The 14,847-nt window shown below is 37.9% G+C and overlaps 1 protein-coding gene across 11 annotated transcripts in view; it reads right to left on the reverse strand.

Annotated features, from left to right (window-relative positions):
- PDE4D (phosphodiesterase 4D) overlaps nt 1–14,847 on the reverse strand; it is a 1,416,439-nt gene that overhangs the window by 19,017 nt on the left and 1,382,575 nt on the right. For all 11 annotated transcript variants that reach the window (XM_023545482.2, XM_023545478.2, XM_023545476.2 and 8 more), the window contains 2 exons: nt 1,562–1,655; nt 52–224 (listed from right to left, as the gene is read on the reverse strand). In XM_023545482.2, coding sequence (XP_023401250.1) covers nt 52–224; nt 1,562–1,646 — 258 coding nt within the window. In that variant the 5' untranslated portion in view covers nt 1,647–1,655. The remainder of the gene's footprint in view (nt 1–51; nt 225–1,561; nt 1,656–14,847) is intronic.

Consider the following 14,847-nt stretch of genomic DNA (forward strand, 5'->3'; position numbering starts at 1 on the left):
ATTAAAAGGATCATCACATATTTATGGTCATGATCCCTGAAGTCATCGTACCTTGGCAAGGACATCTTCTTGTTCAGTTTTAACTCCAAACCTCGGGATACTCGAATTAGTCAAACTAGAGCTGTGCATCAACTTCTTGACTCCACTGATCTGAGACATTGGCCTTTTCTTTTTCTCCTTTTCCTTCTGAGTTGGAGAAGGAATTTCCACCTCATGTTGCTTATCTTAAAGAGATTTAGAAAATATTCTACATTTATTATTGATGCTATCATTTTTTATCATGCCACACATAACTGGACAGGTTTTAATCGCTCATTATATATTCTAAGAAATGTTTCCAACTTAAATTCCTTTTATAGAGAGTTGGATATTCACAATTTGATAAGAACTTAATTTGAAAGCTTCAAAACAACTTACGCAAATAAATCTCACTGCAAAATAACTAACCTCAGGTGTACTCTGGTTTCTTCATTGACAGACTGTACTAATAATTTTTCTTTTTTAACAAGACTTAAATCATGATAGCTGAAAAAAGCAAAACGCATTGTTTCCACTGGTCATCAACTCTATTCCTATTTGAAATTCACTTAGTAGCTTGAAAATTACCCTTGCCAACTAAGGACTCCAGTTATAATACTTTGAAATGGTAGAAACTGAATACACAAGTGTCATACGACAACATGTAAGCTTAATAGCTTACCAAAATGGGTCAGACTGTGGGAGCAGAAGCAGTGTTCTAGCACGGGACGACTGGGCCAATTTTTGATGCTCTATATTGCCTATGCTATACTGAGAGATGGGTTAGGAAGTTACAAGGTTTTATGGAGGACAGACAGAATTTTCAATATCATCTGATAAGTATAACATGCACGTAAACTAATTGCTGTTTTCTAAGAAGAGACATAAGATGTCTCAATACACTCCATTTCAAGGCAGCAAGCTCACCCCTGAACATATTATGTGTTCAATACATATCCACTTAGTGAGTGTGCTAATTAAGATATCAGTGCAATTTATTTGAAAGTGAATTAAATTACGGGTATATTCAAGTTATTGACTTTCATTTAATACATTTTGTTTCTGTGGATTGGGGGCAGGGGGGTCCTAGTATACCACACTCTGAGCTATCATCAGGTTTTTCTTTAGCAATTGCCTTGTATCTGCCTCATTGGCTGACTGGGCTTAGTGTCCACTAGATAGGGGGTCAAATTAGGTTTATCATTAAATACACAATGCCCAGCAATACTTGGCACTGAACAAGTATTTTTGAATGTATGTAGAGATTTCTACCTAAGATATATTTTAAAATTTAGTACTTTGAAAACACTGGCAATATACAACTTGAATTCAGAGAATTCCTGAAACTGAATAAAAACTAAAAGATTTAAAAAAAAAAGTTACCTTTGATTCTAAGGCTTAGAGGCTTAAATTATAAACATGATGAATGAAAAGTAATGTAATTTCTAATGTTCGTTTGGTTTCCAAAATGAGTTGGTGCCTATACCCCTCCAAAAACAAATAAACAACTCAAGAGAAGATTAAAATTGCATGTTATTCTTACCTAAAAATGTGTTTGATATATATTCTGATACTTGATTTCCAGACCGACTCATTTCAGAGAGATGGGTGAGCTCCCGATTAAGCATCCTTTTAAACTGAAAGAAAAAAAAAAAAAGGAAAAATTTAAGTAACATAAGTATACTCTAAAAAATAAGCCTCAGGCATTTGAAGATTGTTCAGACCATTGAGACCAGCACCATCCAACTGAGCTTTCTGCAATGACGGAAAAGTTCTCTAACCTGTGCTGTCCACTACAGTAGCCCCTAGCCACATGTGGCTACAAAGCACTTGAAATGTGGCTGCTGTAAATGATACACTGAATTTTAAATTTTATTTAGTTGTAATTAAGTAGCCACACATGGCTGGTGGCTACCATATTGAATACAGATTTATATACTCAAAAACATTAAATAAGGGGGAAAACAGGGAATAAAAACTTAAGATGTATTATTAGAATTTAAAGAAGAGGAATAATAAAAAAAAAAACAAACAACTAAGGGCACACAGCAGTGTTGCCACACAATAAAACATGGTATATTTTTACCAATTAATTTATCATTAGCTCAAACGAACTATGTGTACTGGTGAGAAGTTAAAATGTAGTCTTTTACCCCAAAGCAAAACTGAATACATTTTATTTGAGTGCTCTTCCAGAACTCTGGAAAAATAAAATATTTTTTAAAATATCATATATATATTTTTTTAATAGAGAGTGTAAGATTTATTGTTTTTGAGCATCCATCGAATTTACCAATCTACGTCCCGAAGTCACATAAATAGAAAACAGTCAACTTTCAAAACTCCGTTACTTCACAGTTTATTTTGTTGATGCCCTGGTGCCTATTTAAATACAAAGCAGCATGGGAATTCGCCTACCACCACTACCTGGCATTACCACGATATTCTCAAGGTTCTCTGTTTCCTCAGTTCTGCTGCTTCTTAAAGCGTCTTTAACTTAAAAAAATAGTCTACTGGGCCTTTTAATATATCTAAGTATTTTCCTTAACATATAGAAACAATATAATTTTTCTATACATACTATAACTGTTATTAGATACTTGGTCCCAAAAAAAAAGTCAAACACATTTTGCTCAATAATTAGTAGTCTTTTAAAACGGATATAGTAAACTTATTCGAAATTCAAATTTCATTATAAATTCTTATTTAAATCTGGTGGATAGTGGTCAGTTTATTGTTAATTAATGTTTGAACTCTGATTCTAACTCAGCATTTAGTTTATTTAATATAAAGAAAAAGAAAAACCTCGTGCCTCTGTATAATGAACACCAAGGTGGCCTAATTCAATATAATCTGGCAAATCACAATCAAAGTCAATTTTATTGACCATCTCGATGAGGTATAAGGATTTAATTATCACCACAAAGCATTAAGGAAGACCAGTGAAAACATTTCAGTAGACAACTAGGTACTACGAGAAATGCGTTATTAACATCTCCTACAGTCAAAGCTGAAGAATTGGCCATAACCAATACAAATCCTTTTGCTTGTTCATTTACAGGTCTAGGGAGCTTGGTCTCAGAGACAGAAACATGAAGTTCACTTTCTTTGTTCACGTGTTTTTATAATTTGTTTCTAATTAAAAATTGTATACATGTTATAGAAAATCTAGACGTCTATAACAAAAAAAAAATCAGGAATCACACAAATCCCATATTCCCATTATTCAGAGGTAACCAGACCATTAGCTATATTTCCTTTTCTGCCTTTTTTCCACATTTGTGTGTACATGTTTATTTTCAAAATTAGCATCATGAAGTATAGAAAAAGGAGCCCTGGTGGTACAGTGGTTAAAGCGCTTGGCTGCTAACTAAAGGCTGGTGGTTTGAACCCACCAGCCACTCTACTGGAGAAAGATGTAGTAGCAGTATGCTTCCGTAAAGATTACAGCCTTGGGAACTCTACGGGGCAGTTCTACTCTGTCCTATACGGTGGTTATGAGTTGGAATTGACTGGAGAGCAATAGGTGGGTTAGTATACAAAAAAATGGATTGCTGTTTGCGTGCACTTAGCATCATGCATTGTAATCCCCAGGGGGAAAAAACAAAATCTAGAGCCATCTAAGAATATTCATATGAAGACATTCACTTTAAAAACTGTCTGCCCATCTTTTACAAAGCATCTTGTATTATTAGCCTGACACACAGTAGGTGCTCAGTATTACTTGGGTTCTTTCTCTTTCCTAACTCCCTTTTCAGCACTCAGTCCCTGATTTCTGGACCTTTTATGGTGAGTTTTTTTTTTTTTTTTTTTAAATCACTGCAGGACACACAGATGAAGAATCTGACTATAGTTATGACCATAAAAATACGTATCTAAATATCTAGCTTCCCTGCCCTGCTATAAAAGAATCTAGGACAGTATTCACTTGGAAGACGATCTCCATCCCCTCCCCCCACCCTGAGAAACTAACTGTAATACCTTGCATAATGCCTTGAAGGCAAATAAGTCCTTGCTTAACATATGCAATTTACCTTTGGAAAAGTCAGAATCTGCTAAACATACTAAACATATACTCAGTGAAACACCTGTCTTTGATCTGGAATTGTCCATGGTATGAGCTAAAAGTTGCTATTAAGAACTGCCTGGTCTGACCCAAGTCCTTTTTTATAAGATGGGGAGTTGGCAAGGCTTTCAGCCATTCCTATCCCCTCAGCGGTCTATACAGAAAGTGTGGTCCACCTGCCCTCCAAGTACTTCTCTCTAAGGTAAACTAAACAATGCAGGCTTTGGGGGGAAGCGATGGGGTTGGGGGGGGCGGCGGGCAACTGGACGAGTTATACAAAGACCCGGTTTTTCAAAAACCTGCCTTCTAAAACTTGTAAGCAACCTGATACGAGGAATATGTTACCATATGCCCAAGCAGAAAAAAGTGCGTGCTACCTGCAGATATGCTACACACATTATCAGATTTTTCTGGGAGAATATAAACAATGAAGTTTAATTTTTCTGGCAGTTTGCTTATATAATTCACCAAAATAAGCCAGCTAGTAGAGATGACTAAGGTAAAATATGACAGTGAAAGGAATCCAACTATGGTACAGGCTGAATGACAGGTTGCATATTCCACAGATTGTTTTTGCATCATATACATACATTTTCAAACCACCCTCCTGCCTTTGTTCAAAAAACGAAGACATGGGCTGGAGAAATCTTTCATCACAAGGCCTTTGAGGTGTTCCAAAGAAGTCAACACTTCCTTCTAACATAATTGGAAAGGCCAATATTTTGAGCAATCCATTATCTTCCCAAGGAAGAGATTATTGGGAATTTCCTAAAGACACCATTTCCAAAGAGTCAATTAAATTATAATATAAGCTCACTTGCTAAAAGGAAGTAAAATTCTTTTTTTCCTTTTTTACACTGATGATATAAAACTTTTAGTCCAGGGAAGCTAAATTAATAACGAGAAAAATTACTAGCTGTGCTTTCTCAATTAGTAGTTGATCTCACAAATGGTTTTGGAGTATATAACTGGATGTACTAAAGAACAATGCAGTAAACCATTCAACAACCACTCTTAAATGTAAGTGGAATATCTCTCATTTTACGATAACTAGGTAATATTTAGGATAACTACATAAAATTACCAAGGAAGAAGGGATATAATTAGAAAAGGTAATAAAATGTATACTTCCTAGAACATAGCTACAGTTCGCAACAGATTTAGAAGAAAACAAAATGCAGAAGTGCCTTTCAAAAGAATTGGTTGCAAAATGCAGAAAATTTCCCTTGAGCATTTAGACTTTAAGAGTGACTTCTAAACACTTTCTATTGATAAATCAGTCTGATTGTTTTTCATCTAAATAGTCTGAAAACAATATATAGAAATATGGCTGCAACAAAGGAAAAGAAAAAAAAAAAAGGACGACTTCTAAGCCAATGCTTTCAAACCCTTTGTTCTCGATATGCACCAGTATGTCTGTGTGTAGCATTTGGAAAGTAAAAATGCAGTTGAATGGGAATACTGTATTTTGCTTTTTAAACTACAGTTCTGCAATTTATATTTTGCATTTAAGATTGTTAAGGGACCAAAATAAAACAATAAATCAAAATTAAAATATTCTAAACTGTCACCCCCCCGTATGTGTGCACTCAATGCCAGTGTGTTACTGGGTATACTACATACCCTCCTAGTATGTAACGAAGAGAGAGGTACAAGTCAAACACTGAGAATGCTTATCCCCCCACTCCCAATATTTTGCTAAAAATCATTTGAGTATGCTGTGCTGTGATACAAGTTTGGTAGATTATCAGCTATTTCAAATAAACATTGTATTGGCTATATACAAAATTCTTCAAAACACAGAATAAAACCAAATATATCTATATTTTGTCCTTCTTAATGGTTTTTACAGGTTACACTATTACAAACAAACAAAGCTCTCTAGCAAAAAATTTCCTCAAAAAGATAAACACTAAGATTCTGTACTTAGGTTCTTTGAGGTATTGTTCATAATTATAATACAAATGTGAAGCCCTTAAAAAATACATCAAATGTGGGCTGGTTAAAAGCTAAGAGATGAATCCTGGGGGGGTGATAGGATTTCTTATATTACTCTATACTTTTCTGTATTTTTAAATTTTTATTCTAAGCCAAGACATGGTTAGCAAAATTCAGATAATGAAAATTGCATATTTACAAAACAACTGAAAAGATCTAGACCATCTGTGGGTTTAAATAGAGGTGGGGAGGATGCATGACTACTTGGGCCACTAAAACTAACTGATAATAAGTTTTCTTAGAATTCAAGCAAATCTCACAGCAATGGGGGAATTTTTCTTTAAAAAGAAAGAAGCAATGAAAATGCAAAACATTTCAATCTGAGACTCATTAAAATAACGGGCACTGAATCTTAAAAAAAAAAGGTATCGTGGCTGGGTTAAATATTCAAGAACAAACTTCAATTTCTGAAGGCATGCTTCATTTGGGACTGAATAAGGTTTTTTTTGTGTTTTTCACCCTAGCTTCTTCGATGGCGGTAAGATCAGCAGGCACTACCACCAGGCAGGCAAAAAGCTTGCCAAGCAGAAATAGTCTTATTAAATTTGGTGTATTCATCTATTTTTTGAGATTAACGAAAGTAACAGCATCACATAAACTTATTACTTTTCAGTTTTACAAGCACTCTGGTTTTCATTACAGTGATATATTGCTTAAAGAGTCAACCAATGTCGATTTTTAATGTCATCTAGAGATTTATAACCAAAGTTGAAAAAACATACTTATCGGGTTAAAGCAGTAAAGATTTTTCAAAAGAAACACAAATTAATTTCATATATCTTAAGGGTTACATGCTAACTAGGATCCATAAAACAGTATAAGTAATTTGGCCCAATAATTTATTTCCAATGAAGTTATTTAATTACTCTGATATTTTAAAGTATAGCTCACATAACTCATTACAAATGAAAGAACCACTGTACATTGGAAACGGCTATTTTAACATGTAAATTACATCTAATAAGTTACATAATCTCTCCTTATCTTCACAACTAAAATCACATATTTCTTTCCTAATTCATGTCTAAGGGGGAAAAAAAAGGTTTATAAAGCATAGACTTCATCACAATACACTTTAACTATCAGTCATGTAATCAGAGTAATCAGGAGTTTTCAAAGGCTAAATAAATCTTACCTTTATGTAGCCCCAAGACACTGACAGTAAATAGTTTACTTCAGGCATTTTTGATTGATTGGTTTATATAGATAATAAGCTCTAAAATATGTGTATCTTCAAAACCTTGATACTTTAAAAACAATCTCCACAAGCCACGAAGCTTGAGTGATTTTAAAGATGTTTGGTAATTAAGTATATATAAGAAAGCCTCGCGTTAGATTCCACTGAGCACTCTTCCCACTGAATACATGCCATTTGTAAAACTCCAAAATGGCACAAAACTCAACAACTATTCTGAGAAAAGAGAATTCACGTGATAAAGAAATATCTAACGATCTAAGGGTCTGCATCTTTCTCTCCCCGAGCTGCAGAGCTGAATGAATAATGTATGTCAAGATGCTTAGCAGCAAGAAAGACTAGTTCAGTCAAAAGCTACCAAATAAGGAACTGCGGGAAGCTGTGAAACCCCGCCCACAAAATCCCAACTATGCACCAATTGTACTCCATCCCTCGGCCTGTAAAGACAAGGGCGTGGCCTCGGCGCAGGCTGGCTTTTGATTGGCTGGCAAGGGCAAACCTCCGGGGAGGATCACCTCCAGGGAGGATTGGTAAACGCCATTTAATAACGGTATGTATTCCTACAGCTGCAAGGCTGCCACGTGAAAATATGAATGGGATTTCCCTTTTCACAGTGATGAATAAGGACCACAAAACTCTCAAAAATTTGTACTTGATTTTTAAATAAGGATGGCCGGTCATTTGGAAGTCTTTTCTAGGAATTCTAACATTCCCGTCTCTCTTAATATTCTTACTGCTCTTCCTTCAAAATAAAAGCTGCTCTGTAATGGCAATCAGGGATTTTAATTGCCTCCCTCTCTTAAATCCAATAAGAAGTGACTTCCCTGGTGACACGGATATAACCAAAGCTCTTCCCCCTGCCCAACACATACAGCACTATAAAACACAATTAATGTCCGTAATTCACTAACGACACACTGTCCTGTCTCATCTGTTGTGTCACGGCTGTTCTGAGCTCCTTCTGTTTCTATTGTTGTATGTGTCTGAGCTCCATTCCTTAAATATCTGGGGATGGGGGTGATTTATTATAAATCTGGGGGGAAAAAGACAGGATCTGAAAGCTAATGAACTGTATGTGGTTCAAGCTTGCACAGTTTGGTATAGAGATTTCAGATCTATGTTTTGATCAGAAGAAAGTATGTTTATGACTGCACAATGTTAAGAATAGGGTAGATCTTAGAATCCAGAATGGAACTCAAGAGTAATCAGGCCTTTTACAAGGAGGGTTATCTGAGAAACCTACATTCTTCCAAGAAAAACTGTCTTTTCTATTTGGTTTGGGATAGCATCATTCAGTACCTTTTATGCTAAGAGGTTTTGTGGAAGAGAACTGAGGAAAATCTAGCTTTTACTCTGTTGTTTTTGTTAGATGCTGTCCAGTAGATTTTTGACTCACAGACACCTCATGTGACAGAGTCAAACTGACCCATAGGATTTTCTTGGCTATAGTCTTTAGGGAAGCAGATCACTAAGTCCTTTCCCACCTGGAGCCGCTAGGTGGGTTTGACTGCCAATCTTTTGGTTTGTGGAAGAGTGTTTAACTGCTGCACCCCCTATTTTAGCATCAAGTTCTGTCCATTTTACCTTATCTCCATTTCTAAGTCTGCACTTACTCCAGGCTTGTATGGCTTGTTGGTATTATTACTCTGTAGTCTTCCTGCCATTTAAGTGTTTTTGTATCAAGTTTGTCTGCCTCAGTTTTTGTTGTTAGGTGCCTTTGACTTGGTTCTGACTCATAGCTACCCTACGTACAACAGAATGCAACACTGCCCATTTAGCGAATTAAAATGCTTCCATCATAAACATTCATTTAATACTCTGCCTCTCTGACTTTTTATTGGCCCTTTGCGCTAGAGACCTCAGCTGCAGTTCATACCTACTGTGTTCGTTTTTTAGTAACTAACCAGCTGCCAATGAGTCAATTCCAACTCATGACGACTCCATGTGTGTCAGAGCAGAACTGTGCTCCACAGGGTTTTCAATGGCTGATTTTTGAGAAGTAGATTGTCAGGTCATTCTCTTGAGGTATCTCTGGATGGACTTGAACCTCTAACCTTTCTGTTAGCAGGGGGGTGTGTCAACCATTTACACCATCCAGGGACTCCTCTTAGTCCTCTGCAAAATAACTTAAAACCCCAACACTCCAGAAAACCCGACCCCAGAAGAATGCTAAGGCCTTCCTTTTGCTGGTCTTTCATTCTCCTTAAATTCTCTGAAGTGTTCAACACTGTTTGATCTCTCTTCCTGTTTTCCCTCAAGTACTAGGACCCTGAACTTCTTGGTTTTCCTCCCACTCCTCTGACAATGCCTTTTTTGCATTCTTCCATTCATTCCCTAGTCGGGATATCCACAAAGACTCTGCCCCAGGCCTACAATCTGCAGTGACCACCTCTTGACCTGAACTCTAGTATACATTTCCAAGTGACTTCAGATACTCTCCCTTCTTGAATGTTCTGCCAGTCACCTCAAACTTTTTCAAAACTGATGAATCAATTTTTCTACTTAAAGTAGGTCTTATAAATATTCTCATTTCAGTCAGTAGTCCCATAATTCTTTCAGTATCACAGACTGAAATCGGTGACTCTTTTCTGCCATTTAATAGGCGTTTCATGTGAATCAGGCACTACTGGGTGTTTAATAGGTTTAATATAAATCACCTAACTGAAATCTTGAGTAACCCTGATGTGTTCCACTCTACATATCACCTTCCCTTCTTCACTCAACTTTGTTACTAAATTCTATCTCTGATGAAATACCTTTTTCTTCAGTCCGTCTTTTCATTCCCACTCCCAACATCTCAATCCAAAAGCTTAGAAACTTAAAGAGATGGAAGATAGTTTTAATATCGTCTCCATAATCCTCTCATTTCCATATAAGTAAGACCTAGAAAGAGAAAATGACTTGCCAGTGTTCACTTAGGTACCATAGGGTAGTCAGTAACAACATGGACTCTGAGTTCTAGTTCTAAACAAATAATCTAGCTTCTTACTGTGTCAGTTACCTAGGTACTGTGGTAGCTTGTCTCAAAAAAATAAGACAAACCAAACCAGCTGCCATCAGGTCTATTCTGACTCATGGCAACTTCACATGTGCAGAGTAGAAATACTCCACAGGGTTTTCAAGGCTGTGACCTTTGGGAAGCAGCTTGCCAGCCCTTTCTTCAAAGGTGCCTCTGGATAGGTTTGAACCCCTAGCCTTTGGTTAGCGGCAGAATGTTTAACCATTTGTGTCACTCTTCAAAGATGGCTCCTAATGGACCACACCACCTACACTGAATCTGACTGCCTTGTATAACCAGCAGATAAATACAATGAAGTTTTTCACTTAAATGTATGTCTGGTGGGACTTTCAGAAGTTGTGTGGGACACAGACCAATCCGCCCTCAACCAACCCATGCCATCGAGTCAATTCCAACTCATAGTGACCCTACAGGACAGAGCAGAACTGCCCCATAGAGTTTCCAAGGCTGTAATCTTTACAGAAGCAGACTGCCACATCTTTCTCCCGTGGAGCACCTGGTGGGTTCAAACTGCTGACCTTTCAGTTAGCAGCTGAGCCTCCCTGGCCTCTACCCAATCACTGTGCCCTGAAATTCTGTGCATGTTCTTCAGTGTTAAGAACCACTGTTCTCATTGCTTTAAATAAAAAAAAAAATAATTTTTTAAGTGCCCTGCATTTTGCTTCTTCCATCAGCGTGGAGGATCTCTGGCGCAAGAAAAATGTTTTATCTTCCTTTGTACTTCACAAGGTAGTCAGTGTTCCACAGCAGAACTTATCAATGTTTTTACACTGCCTGTAGGAGACAGGAGCCCTGGTGGCACAGGGATTAAGAGTTCAGCTGCTAACCAAATGGTCAGCAGTTCCAATCCACCAGCCTCTCCTTGGAAACCCTACGGGGCAGTTCTACTGTGGAGCTCTTAACCATTGGGATTGCTAAGAGTCAGAATCAATTCGATGGCAACAGGTTTTTTTTTTTTTTTTTGCAGGAGACAGGAAAGGACAACAGATTTTCACCATCACTAAAATCATAAAAAATAATTTCAAACAAATTCCTAATGGCATAATAAAAAGTCATACCTGAAAAATGATGCACACTCAATTTCCCTTCCCTCTAGTACCCACTGCCACGTCTTCCTTACTCAATGAGATGAATTCATTCTATAGACTTTTATTGAGCAGCTACTATGTGCCAAAAAGCCCTGGTGATGCAAAGGTTAAGCGCTGGGCTGTTAAGCAAAAGGCTGACAGTTCGAATCCACCCAGCTCTACAAAAGAAAGACCTGGAGGTTTGCTTCTGTAAAGATTATAGCCAAGAAAACCCTAGGGGGCAGTTGTACTCTACCACATGGGGTTGGTCTGAGTCAGAATCGACTCAATGGCACCCAGCAACTATGTGCCAAGCACTCTGACATGTCCTACACTTGAAATGATTTGATTGTACATCTTTGACCTACCGCAATAGGGAGATTATTTAATAGTGTCAATTAGAAAGTACCAAGGTTTCTATATTTTTAGGGAATAAGAAATAATTGTTTATTTTTAAAGCTGAGTCAAATTAAAACTTCTTTCATTTTCCCCATTTAGAGAGACAGAACAGAAGCTCCTTCCCATTGCCACGGCAGTACAGCCTGCAGAATACTGACACAGGGGAACCAAGATGCAGAGGCGTAAACTAAGGCACCACAGGTAGGGTGCATGCCCTGGGCGCCACTTGAGGGGAGCGCTAATCAGCAGTTTCTATTGGCCATCGAAGTTTCCATTGCCAGCTGTGAGACCATTCAGCAATTTAAAACCACTTGCCATAGGCCTGTTTTCCATAGATAGGCCCCTGTCAAGATGACCCAGAAGAGAAATGTGGAAGGGGTCAGAGAGGTGCAATACTTATAGTCAGACTTAGCTTCTGCCAATTTTAATGAGGACGCTATAATAAGACATTAAGTTATAGCATTTATTATGCATCTACTATGCACTAAGAAATGAGCCTTGGTGGTACAGTGGTTAAAGCGCTTGGCTGCTAACCGAAAGGTCAGCAGTTTGAACCCCCCAGCCGCTCCACAGGAGATTTGGCAGTCTGCTTCTATAAAGATTTACAACCTTGGAAACCCTATGCGGCAGTTCTACTCTGTTCTATAGGCAGTTCTACTCTGTTCTATAGGGTTGCTATGAGTCAGAATTGACTCGATGGCAGTGGGTTTGGTTTTGGGTTTTTATGCGCCAAGGGTTCTATATTCCTTATTTCTAATCTTTGCAACAACTGTTGAGATAGGTACTATAATCGCCACTTTAGAAAAGATGGACACTCTTAAATGTTCAATAACTTGCCTCACATTTGTCAGGGCTGAGGTGTAAGTACAGGCTTTGTTTAGTCTCTGTTTTTCATGATGTATGCAAAGCGTGTCACATAATCAGGCTGATGCAAACTGTAGATTCATTTACCCTTAATCCTTTTGCTGACTCTTGTTAGCTGCCACTGAGCTGGTCTCTCACACAAGAGGATCCAACCATCGCGATCCATAGGGTTTTCACTGGCTGATTTTCAAAAATGCACCACTACATCTTTCTTTCTAGTCCATCTTAGTCTGGAAGCTCCACTAAAACCCGTTCAGTATCACAGCAACACACAAGCCTCCACTGACAGACAGGCAGCTTCACCTGAGGTGCACTGGCCGGGAATCGAACCGCGGTCTCAGGCATGGAAGTCAAGAAATCAACCATTGAACCTCCACTGCCTTCTTTGCTGACTCTACAATGTCTCAAATTAAAGAATGACTTATTAACATCGCCATGGTTAAATCTCTGGACAGGGTAGATGCTACCAACTAGTGCAGTCGGGAAGCTGATGCCCAGAGATAAGCTGGCCCATCTTATACTGAGACTTACTTATGTCTGGAAGTGCTACATGAAAAAGACACAGATGCCCTCAAACACAGATGTAATCACGATGACATATTCATGCGATGAAACAGAATCCAGAAGAGTCCGGCCAACCCAGCATCAGGGGCGGCACCACAGCCAGAACTCAGGCTTCCTGATTTGTAATGCACTGCTCTCAAACACCCAATCGATTTCATATACATACGTATATGTTTACGTGTGTCTGTGCCTGTATAAATACATGTGTGCATACTTATGCATATGTATCTATATGTAGTGGAATAGAAAAAAAAACATAATTTCCTTCAGCATTCAGTTCTTTTTTCTGTCTTTTCCTGAAAGTACTCCTCAGTATCTTTATATGCCATTCCTTTCAGACAGCAATTTGTCAGTCCTTAACTGATATCCCAAACAACCAACAATCCTTCTGGACTATTTCAGGACTGCTTCAGGATATTTCAAATTCTACTGCCACATTAACACACGCTGGAATCATTGACTTCGCAACAGAGGACCAGAAAGATACTTTTTTAAAATAGGGTAAAAGAAAAATAAACAAACCAAATTATAAGGCAACTTTGGCTCAGAGAGGTCAAGTATCTTGTTCAAGGTTACAAAGCCAGTAAGTAGCATATCTGGGATTTGAATGCAGGCAGTCTGGTTTCAGAGCACTCTACCAGTCAACCAGCTGCCTTCGAGTCGACTCCAATTCATGGTGACCCCATGTGTGCTGGAGTAGAATTGTGCTCCTTTATTACTCAGTAGACTGCCAGGCCTTCCTTCCGAGGCACCTCTGGACTCAGAGCTCCAACCTTTCAGTTAGCAGCTGAGTGCATTAGCTGTTTGTACCACCCAGAGACTCCTAAAATTGCGAAAAAGTAGACTGAAAAAGTAACTCAGGCATGGTTCTATATTTAGTTTACAGTCTAAAAACAATAGGTGTATTAACAATACATCTAAGCACAAGCACACTGTTGCTGTGCTTGAAATATTTTTTAAAAAATATTTTTTAAAAGAAGTGTATTAACTCTTAGATTTTCTAAGCTAAGGAGTCCTGCCAGTGATAGCGCTGTTTCTGGTAGGACTTACACCTTTGGAAAGTATTTTATTGTATACTCAAATCTATATTTATTTACATCTTTCTACTTAGGATCAAAGTTCCGGAAGTTGTTTTTAACCAAGAAGCAAGTCCGCATTAAAAAAAGGCTCTGAAATATATCCAGCACTGTGAAGCTTAACAACTACACATCTAATTGCTAAATGCTCCTTGAAGAATTCTGAGGCAAAGCTGCTGTTGCTGTTAGCTGGCATGTGTTACAGAGAACTGCTCCATAGGGCTTTCTTGGCTGTAATCTTTACTGAAGCAGTTCATCAGGCCTTTCTTCCGTGGAACCGCGGGGTGGGTTCCGACTGCCAATCTCTGGGTTAGCAGCAGATCATAAACCACTTGCGCCGCCCAGGCTCCAGAGGCACAGTTAAATCTCAGATAGTAAATACAATAAACTTAGCAAACCAGTGTCCCTAGAGATACTTCGTTTCCCTTCACTTTCAAATGCCTTAAAAAATATTTTGAGAGGCTGACAATAATCTTGAATTCATTCATAACCTGTAATTCAGATAACAGAAATTAAATATATTTTCACATTATAAAAACTATACTTTAATACTAATACTAAAAAAATTACCTTAATGCAAA

This window comes from Loxodonta africana, chromosome 2 (genome assembly GCF_030014295.1).
Source record: "Loxodonta africana isolate mLoxAfr1 chromosome 2, mLoxAfr1.hap2, whole genome shotgun sequence".
In the NCBI taxonomy this organism is placed as follows: Eukaryota; Metazoa; Chordata; class Mammalia; order Proboscidea; family Elephantidae; genus Loxodonta; species Loxodonta africana.